The sequence below is a fragment of the Ixodes scapularis genome, unplaced genomic scaffold (genome assembly GCF_016920785.2).
Source record: "Ixodes scapularis isolate PalLabHiFi unplaced genomic scaffold, ASM1692078v2 PGA_scaffold0__279_contigs__length_252992795, whole genome shotgun sequence".
Lineage (NCBI taxonomy): Eukaryota > Metazoa > Arthropoda > Arachnida > Ixodida > Ixodidae > Ixodes > Ixodes scapularis.
In genome coordinates this window covers 233,778,638-233,791,747 of record NW_024609835.1, presented here as the reverse complement: position 1 = coordinate 233,791,747, position 13,110 = coordinate 233,778,638, and the positions used below count along the sequence as shown (strand labels likewise).

At 44.2% G+C, this 13,110-nt stretch overlaps 1 protein-coding gene across 1 annotated transcript in view; it reads left to right on the top strand.

The window, feature by feature from the left end:
* LOC8043889 (signal recognition particle receptor subunit alpha) overlaps positions 1 to 13,110 on the top strand; it is a 56,693-nt gene that overhangs the window by 40,158 nt on the left and 3,425 nt on the right. The window contains exon 11 of the mRNA XM_029976765.3: positions 10,749 to 10,834. Coding sequence (XP_029832625.2) covers positions 10,749 to 10,834 — 86 coding nt within the window. The remainder of the gene's footprint in view (positions 1 to 10,748; positions 10,835 to 13,110) is intronic.

Below are 13,110 nucleotides of genomic sequence, written 5' to 3'. Positions count from 1 at the left end.
ATGCGCCCATGAAGTTGAAGGTGCCACCAATGACTCGGTTGGATTTCAAGTTTCTGGCATCGTCCGAAAATAAAAAAAAACAGAAGTTGAAACTTCAATCGCATTTTTCTCAGTTTCACTTTTTGACAGGAATTCTTGTTTTAGGAAAGCTATCGTTTGACATTCAGAATAATGAGGGACATCATTCAACGTTCTCTGGGACTGAAATTTTCTGGGGAACAAGATAGACTACTTCACAGTTAAAAAAATACACTCCTTCATGAAAAAAAAATAAAAAACTGAAACATGAAAATTTTAGAATTTTTTTTAAATTTTGGGATGTTGCTATTTTCATCATAATTGAATATTTTGCAATATATTTTTTATCTAGGTTGCACTGTGGGTATTGTTCTTCTCATTGAAGCAGGTAGTTTGCCACCAGCTAATAGTATTTTTCTACGATAGACTTCCTAATGAAGTGTCTTTTTTCTGAAGTGTAAAAATCGTAGCATACTGTAAAGTTCACCGATAATGCTAAAACTTGGCAGATTATCCTTCCTCATAGTGCTGAAATAACCCTCAAAATTTGAACCAAATTGGGTGAAGGGTTCAAAAGTTGACCCTCCCAGGCCATATCCCCCCTTAAGCTGTTCTCAGTTCGAGGGAATTTCAATACACTCCTTTCAGTCTGAGGGAATTTTCAATACACTCCCCTCAGGGGCTCATGTCACTCCTCTCAGTTACACTCTTCTCAGTTCTAGGGAATTTCAATACACTCCTTTCAGTCTGAGGAATTTTCAATACACTTTTCTCAGGGGCTCACCTCACTCCTCTCAGTTACTCTTCTCAGTTTGAGGAAATTTCACTACACTCCTTTCAGTCCGAGAAAAGTTTCAATACGCTTTCTTCAGGGGCTCATCTCACTCCTCTCAGTTACGCTGTTCTCAGTTGGAGGGAATTTCAATACACTCCTGTCAGTCTGAGGTAATTTTCAATACACTCCCCTCAGGGGCTCATGTCACTCCTCTCATACACTCTTCTCAGTTCTAGGGAATTTCAATACACTCCTTTCAGTCTGAGGGAATTTTCAATACACTTTTCTCAGGGGCTCATCTCACTCCTCTCAGTTACTCTTCTCAGTTTGAGGAAATTTCACTACACTCCTTTCAGTCCGGGGGAATTTTCAATGCGCTTTCTTCAGGGACTCATCTCACTCTTCTCAGTTACGCTGTTCTCAGTTCGAAAGAATTTCAATGCACTCCTGTCAGTCTGAGGGAATTTTCAATACACTCCCCTCAGGGGCTCATGTCACTCCTCTCATACACTCTTCTCAGTTCTAGGGAATTTCAATACACTCCTTTCAGTCTGAGGGAATTTTCAATACACTTTTCTCAGGGGCTCATCTCACTCCTCTCAGTTACTCTTCTCAGTTTGAGGAAATTTCACTACACTCCTTTCAGTCCGGGGGAATTTTCAATGCGCTTTCTTCAGGGGCTCATCTCACTCTTCTCAGTTACGCTGTTCTCAGTTCGAGGGAATTTCAATACACTCCTTTCAGTCTGAAGGATATTTCAATACACTCCCCTCAGGGGCTCATGTCACTCCTCTCATACACTCTTCTCAGTTCTAGGGAATTTCAATACACTCCTTTCAGTCTGAGGGAATTTTCAATACACTTTTCTCAGGGGCTCATCTCACTCCTCTCTGTTACTCTTCTCAGTTTGAGGAAATTTCACTACACTCCTTTCAGTCCGGGGGAATTTTCAATGCGCTTTCTTCAGGGGCTCATCTCACTCTTCTGAGTTACGCTGTTCTCAGTTCGAAAGAATTTCAATACACTCCTTTCAGTCTGAGGGAATTTTCAATACACTCCCCTCTGGGGCTCATGTCACTCCTCTCAGTTACATTCTTCTCAGTTCTAGGGAATTTCAATACACTCCTTTCAGTCTGAGGAATTTTCAATACACTTTACTCAGGGGCTCATCTCACTCCTCTCAGTTACTCTTCTCAGTTTGAGGAAATTTCACTACACTCCTTTCAGTCTGAGAAAAGTTTCAATACGCTTTCCTCAGGGGCTCATCTCGCTCCTCTCAGTTACGCTGTTCTCAGTTCTAGGGAATTTCAATACACTCCTTTCAGTCTGAGGGAATTTTCAATACACTTTTCTCAGGGGCTCATCTCTCTCTCCTCTCAGTTACTCTTCTCAGTTTGAGGAAATTTCACTACACTCCTTTCAGTCCGAGAAAAGTTTCAATACGCTTTCCTCAGGGGCTCATGTCACACCTCTCAGTTACGCTGTTCTCAGTTCGGGGGAATTTCAATACACTCCTATCAGTCTGAGGGAATTTTCAATACACTCCCCTCAGGGGCTCATGTCACTCCTCTCATACACTCTTCTCAGTTCTAGGGAATTTCAATACACTCCTGTCAGTCTGAGGGAATTTTCAATACACTCCCCTCAGGGGCTCATGTCACTCCTCTCATACACTCTTCTCAGTTCTAGGGAATTTCAATACACTCCTGTCAGTCTGAGGGAATTTTCAATACACTCCCCTCAGGGGCTCATGTCACTCCTCTCAGTTACACTCTTCTCAGTTCTAGGGAATTTCAATACACTCCTTTCAGTCTGAGGGAATTTTCAATACACTTTTCTCAGGGGCTCATCTCACTCCTCTCAGTTTGAGGAAATTTCAATACACTCCTTTCAGTCCGGGGGAATTTTCAATGCGCTTTCTTCAGGGGCTCATCTCACTCTTCTCAGTTACGCTGTTCTCAGTTCGAGGGAATTTCAATACACTCCTTTCAGTCTGAGGGAATTTTCAATACACTCCCCTCTGGGGCCTATGTCACTCCTCTCAGTTACACTCTTCTCAGTCTAGGGAATTTCAATACACTCCTTTCAGTCTGAGGGAATTTTCAATACACTCCCCTCTGGGGCTCATGTCGCTCCTCTCAGTTACACTCTTCTCAGTTCTAGGGAATTTCAATACACTCCTTTCAGTCTGAGGGAATTTTCATGACACTCCCCTCTGGGGCTCATGTCACTCCTCTCAGTTACACTCTTCTCAGTTCTAGATAATTTCAATACACTCCTTTCAGTCTGAGGGAATTTTCAATACACTCTTCTCAGGGGCTCATCTCACTCCTCTCAGTTACTCTTCTCAGTTTGAGGAAATTTCACTACACTCCTTTCAGTCCGGGGGAATTTTCAATGCGCTTTCTTCAGGGGCCCATCTCACTCTTCTCAGTTACGCTGTTCTCAGTTCGAGGGAATTTCAATACACTCCTTTCGGTCTGAGGGAATTTTCAATACACTCCCCTCTGGGGCTCATGTCACTCCTCTCAGTTACACTCTTCTCAGTTCTAGGGAATTTCAATACACTCCTTTCAGTCTGAGGGAATTTTCAATACACTTTTCTCAGGGGCTCATCTCACTCCTCTCAGTTACTCTTCTCAGTTTGAGGAAATTTCACTACACTCCTTTCAGTCCGGGGGAATTTTCAATGCGCTTTCTTCAGGAGCTCATCTCACTCTTAGTTACGCTGTTCTCAGTTCGAGGGAATTTCAATACGCTCCTTTCAGTCTGAGGGAATTTTCACTACACTCCCCTCTGGGGCTCATGTAACTCCTCTCATACACTCTTTTCGAGTCTAGGGAATTTCAATACACTCCTTTCAGTCTGAGGGAATTTTCAATACACTTTTCTCGGGCTCATCTCACTCCTCTCAGTTACTCTTCTCAGTTTGAGGAAATTTCACTACACTCCTTTCAGTCCGGGGGAATTGTCAATGCGCTTTCTTCAGGGGCTCATCTCACTCTTCTCAGTTACGCTGTTCTCAGTTCGAGGGAATTTCAATACACTCCTTTCGGTCTGAGGGAATTTTCAATACACTCCCCTCTGGGGCTCATGTCACTCCTCTCAGTTACACTCTTCTCAGTTCTAGGGAATTTCAATACACTCCTTTCAGTCTGAGGGAATTTTCAATACACTTTTCTCAGGGGCTCATCTCACTCCTCTCAGTTACTCTTCTCAGTTTGAGGAAATTTCACTACACTCCTTTCAGTCCAGGGGAATTTTCAATGCGCTTTCTTCAGGAGCTCATCTCACTCTTAGTTACGCTGTTCTCAGTTCGAGGGAATTTCAATACACTCCTTTCAGTCTGAGGGAATTTTCAATACACTTTTCTCGGGCTCATCTCACTCCTCTCAGTTACTCTTCTCAGTTTGAGGAAATTTCACTACACTCCTTTCAGTCCGGGGGAATTTTCAATGCGCTTTCTTCAGGGGCTCATCTCACTCTTCTCAGTTACGCTGTTCTCAGTTCGAGGGAAATTCAATACACTCCTTTCAGTCTGAGGGAATTTTCACTACACTCCCCTCTGGGGCTCATGTAACTCCTCTCATACACTCTTCTCAGTTCTAGGGAATTTCAATACACTCCTTTCAGTCTGAGGGAATTTTCAATACACTTTTCTCGGGCTCATCTCACTCCTCTCAGTTACTCTTCTCAGTTTGAGGAAATTTCACTACACTCCTTTCAGTCCGGGGGAATTTTCAATGCGCTTTCTTCAGGGGCCCATCTCACTCTTCTCAGTTACGCTGTTCTCAGTTCGAGGGAATTTCAATACACTCCTTTCGGTCTGAGGGAATTTTCAATACACTCCCCTCTGGGGCTCATGTCACTCCTCTCAGTAACACTCTTCTCAGTTCTAGGGAATTTCAATACACTCCTTTCAGTCTGAGGGAATTTTCAATACACTCCCCTCTGGGGCTCATGTCACTCCTCTCATACACTCTTCTCAGTTCTAGGGAATTTCAATACACTCCTTTCAGTCTGAGGGAATTTTCAATACACTTTTCTCGGGCTCATCTCACTCCTCTCAGTTACTCTTCTCAGTTTGAGGAAATTTCACTACACTCCTTTCAGTCCGGGGGAATTTTCAATGCGCTTTCTTCAGGGGCCCATCTCACTCTTCTCAGTTACGCTGTTCTCAGTTCGAGGGAATTTCAATACACTCCTTTCGGTCTGAGGGAATTTTCAATACACTCCCCTCTGGGGCTCATGTCACTCCTCTCAGTTACGCTGTTCTCAGTTCTAGGGAATTTCAATACACTCCTTTCGGTCTGAGGGAATTTTCAATACACTCCCCTCTGGGGCTCATGTCACTCCTCTCATACACTCTTCTCAGTTCTAGGGAATTTCAATACACTCCTTTCAGTCTGAGGGAATTTTCAATACACTTTTCTCAGGGGCTCATCTCACTCTCAGTTACTCTTCTCAGTTTGAGGAAATTTCACTACACTCCTTTCAGTCCGGGGGAATTTTCAATGCGCTTTCTTCAGGAGCTCATCTCACTCTTAGTTACGCTGTTCTCAGTTCGAGGGAATTTCAATACACTCCTTTCAGTCTGAGGGAATTTTCAATACACTTTTCTCGAGCTCATCTCACTCCTCTCAGTTACTCTTCTCAGTTTGAGGAAATTTCACTACACTCCTTTCAGTCCGGGGGAATTTTCAATGCGCTTTCTTCAGGGGCTCATCTCACTCTTCTCAGTTACGCTGTTCTCAGTTCGAGGGAATTTCAATACACTCCTTTCAGTCTGAGGGAATTTTCACTACACTCCCCTCTGGGGCTCATGTCACTCCTCTCAGTTACACTCTTCTCAGTTCTAGGGAATTTCAATACACTCCTTTCAGTCTGAGGGAATTTTCAATACACTTTTCTCAGGGGCTCATCTCACTCCTCTCAGTTACACTCTTCTCAGTTCTAGGGAATTTCAATACACTCCTTTCAGTCGGAATTTTCAATACACTCCCCTCTGGGGCTCATGTCACTCCTCTCAGTTACACTGTTCTCAGTTCTAGGGAATTTCAATGCACTCCTTTCAGTCTGAGGGAATTTTCAATACACTTTTCTCAGGGGCTCATCTCACTCCTCTCAGTTACTCTTCTCAGTTTGAGGAAATTTCACTACACTCCTTTCAGTCCGGGGGAATTTTCAATGCGCTTTCTTCAGGGGCTCATCTCACTCTTCTCAGTTACGCTGTTCTCAGTTCGTGGGAATTTCAATACACTCCTTTCAGTCTGAGGGAATTTTCAATACACTCCCCTCTGGGGCTCATGTCACTCCTCTCAGTTACACTCTTCTCAGCTCTAGGGAATTTCAATACACTCCTTTCAGTCAGAGGGAATTTTCAATACACTCCCCTCTGGGGCTCATGTCACTCCTCTCAGTTACACTCTTCTCAGTTCTAGGGAATTTCAATGCACTCCTTTCAGTCTGAGGGAATTTTTAATACACTTTTCTCAGGGGCTCATCTCACTCCTCTCAGTTACTCTTCTCAGTTTGAGGAAATTTCACTACACTCCTTTCAGTCCGGGGGAATTTTCAATGCGCTTTCTTCAGGGGCTCATCTCACTCTTCTCAGTTACGCTGTTCTCAGTTCGAAGGAATTTCAATACACTCCTTTCAGTCTGAGGGAATTTTCTATACACTCCCCTCTGGGGCTCATGTCACTCCTCTCAGTTACACTCTTCTCAGTTCTAGGGAATTTCAATACACTCCTTTCAGTCTGATGGAATTTTCAATACACTTTTCTCAGGGGCTCATCTCACTCCTCTCAGTTACTCTTCTCAGTTTGAGGAAATTTCACTACACTCCTTTCAGTCCGAGAAAAGTTTCAATACGCTTTCCTCAGGGGCTCATGTCACACCTCTCAGTTACTCTTCTCAGTTTGAGGAAATTTCACTACACTCCTTTCAGTCCGGGGGAATTTTCAATGCGCTTTCTTCAGGGGCTCATCTCACTCTTCTCAGTTACGCTGTTCTCAGTTCGAGGGAATTTCAATACAGTCCTTTCAGTCTGAGGGAATTTTCAATACACTCCCCTCTGGGGCTGATGTCACTCCTCTCAGTTACACTCTTCTCAGTTCTAGGGAATTTCAATACACTCCTTTCAGTCAGAGGGAATTTTCAATACACTCCCCTCTGGGGCTCATGTCACTCCTCTCAGTTACACTCTTCTCAGTTCTAGGGAATTTCAATACACTCCTTTCAGTCAGGGAATTTTCAATACACTCCCCTCTGGGGCTCATGTCACTCCTCTCAGTTACACTGTTCTCAGTTCTAGGGAATTTCAATGCACTCCTTTCAGTCTGAGGGAATTTTCAATACACTTTTCTCAAGGGCTCGTCTCACTCCTCTCAGTTACTCTTCTCAGTTTGAGGAAATTTCACTACACTCCTTTCAGTCCGGGGGAATTTTCAATGCGCTTTCTTCAGGGGCTCATCTCACTCTTCTCAGTTACGCTGTTCTCAGTTCGTGGGAATTTCAATACACTCCTTTCAGTCTGAGGGAATTTTCAATACACTCCCCTCTGGGGCTCATGTCACTCCTCTCAGTTACACTCTTCTCAGCTCTAGGGAATTTCAATACACTCCTTTCAGTCAGAGGGAATTTTCAATACACTCCCCTCTGGGGCTCATGTCACTCCTCTCAGTTACACTCTTCTCAGTTCTAGGGAATTTCAATGCACTCCTTTCAGTCTGAGGGAATTTTTAATACACTTTTCTCAGGGGCTCATCTCACTCCTCTCAGTTACTCTTCTCAGTTTGAGGAAATTTCACTACACTCCTTTCAGTCCGGGGGAATTTTCAATGCGCTTTCTTCAGGGGCTCATCTCACTCTTCTCAGTTACGCTGTTCTCAGTTCGAAGGAATTTCAATACACTCCTTTCAGTCTGAGGGAATTTTCTATACACTCCCCTCTGGGGCTCATGTCACTCCTCTCAGTTACACTCTTCTCAGTTCTAGGGAATTTCAATACACTCCTTTCAGTCTGATGGAATTTTCAATACACTTTTCTCAGGGGCTCATCTCACTCCTCTCAGTTACTCTTCTCAGTTTGAGGAAATTTCACTACACTCCTTTCAGTCCGAGAAAAGTTCCAATACGCTTTCCTCAGGGGCTCATGTCACACCTCTCAGTTACACCCTTCTCAGTTCTAGGGAATTTCAATACACTCCTGTCAGTCTGAGGGAATTTTCAATACACTCCCCTGGGAGCTCATCTCATTCCTCTCAGTTACACTCTTCTTAGTTCGAGGGAACTTCACTACAGTCCTTTAGCAACAGTGAAGCTTTTAATGTAGATGTCAACATCTGTCAGTAAATCTATTGAAAAGTAAAAAGTGCTTGTATCGATTGTTAAATGATAATCTGATAATGATTGAAGTTTCCACTTTAATTCTAAAGCACATAATTTATTATCTTTTTGAATATATTGGATGCAAAAAGAACATGCAGTCTTTTTTTTTAAAATTAGGCTCAAATAAAAGTGGGTTCCATTTGGGTATAGATTCAAACGCCTTTATAACAAAGTCCACACGAACGGCTAAAATATTCGTAGTACTGGTAACTTTGTTGTACAGTGGAATCTCGTTAATTTAAACTCGAGGGGGGGGGGGGGGGCCGAAAATTTGTTTAAATAAAGCAAAGTTTGAATTTTTAGGAGTTTCCTCCCATAGAGACACATAGGATGGGACCTGCATGTCAGTTTGAATTATCCACAAGTTCACTTCTCTTTACTTCGTTAAGCAGTCATTTTCGCTGTAGAGACATTCTTTTTAAAGGCGATTGACTATTAAAAAACTGTTTTAAAATCAATCATAGCTTTACTTTTCAGATAATATAAGGTCTCCCCCCCCCCCCCTTCCCCCGTAACTTCCTGTAGATATAGTTCTCGTAAAATGTCAGCAAAACCTAGCATATATCCTCCGAAGTACCTCTATCAGTAAAAATATGCCCCCCCCCCTCCCCCCCTCCACTTTCCTACATAGAATGCGTACCGAACTCAAAATTCTAATATCGTAAACTGCAAAAACAATCGCCCACAAACATGAAAAACTACAGTTGCACTTTAAAAGGGACACTGCACTTTACCAACTTCAGAACCAGAGTTGAGTAAAAGTTTGCTGCCCTTGGATATTTCAGTTTCAGCTTTAGTGTTTGACACTTGTTTGTGCATGCTGTTTTGTAAAAAAATTTCTCACAATTTAAAAGAAAAAAAGCGAGGCCTACTCGAAAGCAACGAACTCCTCTTTTAGAAAATCTGATGATTAGGGATGAATTCCCAGACTTCAATTTCTATTCATTTTTTGTTACTTTCTTTCTTGTGTGCTGTAACGCCTTGTTCATTTGATGTCTTGCATCTAGAAATATCAGATGGACACTATTTTGTGCGATAAAATTAACCTTTCTGGGTTTTTCTTTTCTTTTACTAGTCTGAAGGTTTTGGAATGGCTTCAGGGTATTTCGAAATTCACCCGTGGAATACGAAGACCATCCCAAAATCTTAGACTAGCCTAGAAAAAGCTCTAGAATTCGAGGAGCGAAATAAATAATATAAAACAATTAATTTTGCGGTCTTTTAGCCCATGTTTGGTTACCCGTGGCTTAACAGGCTGTTCCATGTCTGTAAAGATCAATTGCTGCTTTTTGTTTCACTAAAAATGTAATGTGTCATCTCCAGTTCACATTTTCTTTCACTAAAATGTGAATTATGTGCGTTGAAGTTTTCACTAGAAACAAAGCAAGCATACAATGTTTTGATTATGGCTTTTTAGATGGGAAAGCTCTTCGATCCAAAATGGTCAATTGCTATTTGCTGTACGGCACTGAGACAAATCACGCATTTGCTGCGCGCGCATTGAAAATTCTTGTACTTTGTCTATCTCGAAAGTCTCATCATCTCAATTTCTTTTTTCCCCATTCCCGAGTACTAGGAAGGGGTTTACTGTATTGTCACACTTGCCTGACGTAGAGGTTTTGTTGTGTCTGGCCAAGGTAGGCTATCCTTTGCCAAAGCAAATGGCCTGGAGGCACTTTTAAGGGCGACTCCGCTTCATTTTTGATATTTAGAAAAGTATGTAGCCCTCTTCAGTATCATGTAGGAAGACCCCATGTCAAATATTACGGTCTAATTCCGTTTATATATCTAATAAACTGGGCCAGCAAACCTTCATGTGAGCCAAGTCGCCGAAATCTGCCAACTCTAGCGTGCGACGTGAGGCGCAATCGTCAGCGCAGTCAATGTGACGGAGTTGGAGTGGCCAACAATGAGCCACTACGTCAGAGGCACGTCTATGTCATTCTCACGTTTTGTTTGTTTTTACTTCTCGGAGCGAAATTGAACGATGACGTCATGAGTTCCTCCTCCCGGTGTTGGCTGAACGGCGTCCACATGATCACCGTAACGTGGATGCGCTAGTTTGCGCTTATCGGTCTGTTTCTCCGCTCCCCTCTCCCGTTTTGTCTTCTCCCCTTCCCCCTCTCCCCCGGGCCATCACCGTCCATGCCATGCAAAGCGACCTGTCCCCCCCCCCCCCCCCCCCCCCCCCCCCCCGAACGTCACAGGAACACATGGTTCGACGTGACGTGGCCATGACTGACGATACGAGACCAATGCTGCCTGATGCAATTGAAGTTTTGGTTTCGGTATCAGCTGATGTTTAAATTAAGATTACACAAATAATATTCCACATTTTGCGAATCCGAAGACGTAGAGCTGTTTAGTAGTGCTTTGTGAAATGGAATCACATGTAAGCCTAATTTTTTCGGAATTGAGCGAAGTTGCCCTTTAAGTATCGCAGTTGGGTATTTGCCTGTGAATGCGAAGAAGCTTTTAGGCAACACTTTGTGACTATGGGGAGGTCTGCCAGATCAATGTCGCTCCGCTTCTTGTGCGACCCGAACTGTCCTCCCCTCCTTGCAGCTCGTGAGACCAAGATCGACGTCGTCCTCATCGACACTGCTGGACGGATGCAAGACAACGAACCCCTGATGCGAGCCCTTGCCAAGGTTTGACCTTGTTTCTTGTTGGTTTTTTTGGAGTGTGCGTGTTCTGGGCAGAATGGCTGCTGTAGAACCAGCTCTCAAGGGAAGTGTGACACTTCGAGAGACTTATTTTTTTGTTCTGTCAAATTACTAAGAATGGTGATTTGATACCACCCTCAAGTTCAAAGTTTGGATGCGGAATATCACCTTCGAAAAAAAATCTTTAGATATTAAGCTTCTGCACGAGGGACGATGTAAAGCTTAGAGGAGGCCTTCTCGGTTTTGCCGCCTCCGACAGCGGGGAAGTGGCGTTTCCCATTTTCGTCCGTAAATACTGCCTTACTCCCGGCGAGCCGACTCATAAAGATAACATAAACTCGGTTGGGGCCACTTTGGTAGCAACTCGTCTGGCGTGGCAGAAGCTGCCTCGAATTCGTCAAACCGCGGCGATCAATATTGATAAAGGGCGCACACCTTGTTGAAGTAACAAAGCGTTGACATAAGCAGTTCGTTCGTAAACATTGCAAAAATTCTTCTTGTATACTGTTAAACCCCTTTGATACATTCTTTTTGGGGGGACCGCAATAGAAGAAAAAGTAGGATGTGGGAGAATGTAACCTTGATCTCTTGAGAGAAGAAGGAGTTGTTGTGCAACGCTTCATTTCATGTGCACCTTCACAGCTGTGAAGATGTACCATATTTATCCGAACAGGTTGGCATTCTTTTCACCACTGTTTTTTAAAGTGACCCGTATCCATATGAAAGCGGTACAGTCAAGCCTGCTTATATCGAACGGCGCGAGAACCGCAAGGTAGATCGATGTAGCGAAAATTCGAAATAAACAAATGAAGCAAAAAATGCACGTAAGAGCAATGCAGCCGACGCAGTCGCGAGCAAACTTAAAGCTGTCACCAGCCTGCACGTCGGCATTGATCGGAACACTTTCTGGGAAAGATAACAATAATTTATTGGGGCCAAAAGAACTGCGTAAGTGTAGCCTGTTTCTTTGAACTCGTCACATACCTGGTAACGGCCTGCTCCACGGTGCCCCCACGATCGACGAGCGCAAGTCCGCTGCCCCCAGTGGCACTGCATTAACGGCGTAGCAGGGGCCATGGAGCGACGGCTTCGCTCAAGCTCGGATGCGGTACAGGATCCTCGATGTCTCCTGGACTGGGCTCACTGCTTGCAACGGGCCGCTCCCAAACAAGCTCGGCGGCAATCTCGATGTCGGTCAGCTCTGTTGTGGTTCTCGCGACGTCATCGACAGACACCGCGGTGCCTTAGGTGGCGCTTCCTGTGCCAACTGCATGCGTGCGCCGGCATATTGCCGAGAAGCCTGCCGGATATCCAGAAGTGCGCACAATCCGGCGCAGAAGAGTTCCATATATCTGTTACGAGCCCGACCATGTTCGATACTAAATGGAGAAAAGTCATAGAATTCTTTCGGAATTCAACGAGGGTTCGATATGGGTAATACTAACTCAGTGTACCCGCGTTCGATTCAGTCGGGTTTGACTTTATTTGCGCTGCCACGTCGTACAACCCTACTCCAGTTCACCTTACGATGGACTGCAGCAGATGCTATGAGTTGTGTTGTCCCCTTTTTTCTTATTTTTTTGTCCTAGGTCTCGGGTTTTACAATGTTGAATGTTCACGAGCCCTCTTGCATTTTCTCTGCAATTTCTATCGGAGCCAGTCCAACGTGATTTGAGTGGCACATGATCTCTGGGAAAGGCGCAGCAACGTGCAGGGCACCCAGTCACACAATACGTTTACAGCTTTTGATTGGCTGGGGAGAGGCCCCTCGATAAAATTCACGCTTAGCGTTTCTTACAAGTATTGACAAACTTTGTTTGACAGATGCATGAAAAGTGTGCCACAAGCAACTGCTACGCCGCCATATGCTTTCTAGTACCGCTGCATCACCATTTGCTTCCAAGGGCAATACGGGGCGTGGACCTTTTGCATCGGCGCGTTTGACGCCACTTCTAAAACAAACACAAACACGTAGAGGGTCTTTAGGCTCGGATGGCTTGTGATATTCGCTGTAGTCCAGCCTAAAGGCCGGCATGCAGAATCGTCTTCTGCCAGGAAGAAAACCGGTTTCCAGTTTCCTTCCTTCCCTTCCTTGTCTCCTCCTCTCCCTACAGAAGCAGGTCTCTGAGCTACTGCTTGCAGAAAAGAGGTAAATCTCCCCTCGAATGAAACAGAGGATTAAAGGAGAGTTTCCTCGTTTCTAACTGCTCGTCTGTCTCTGAGGTGAATCGTAGCACAGGATGCTGTTTCCGCCGCTCCCA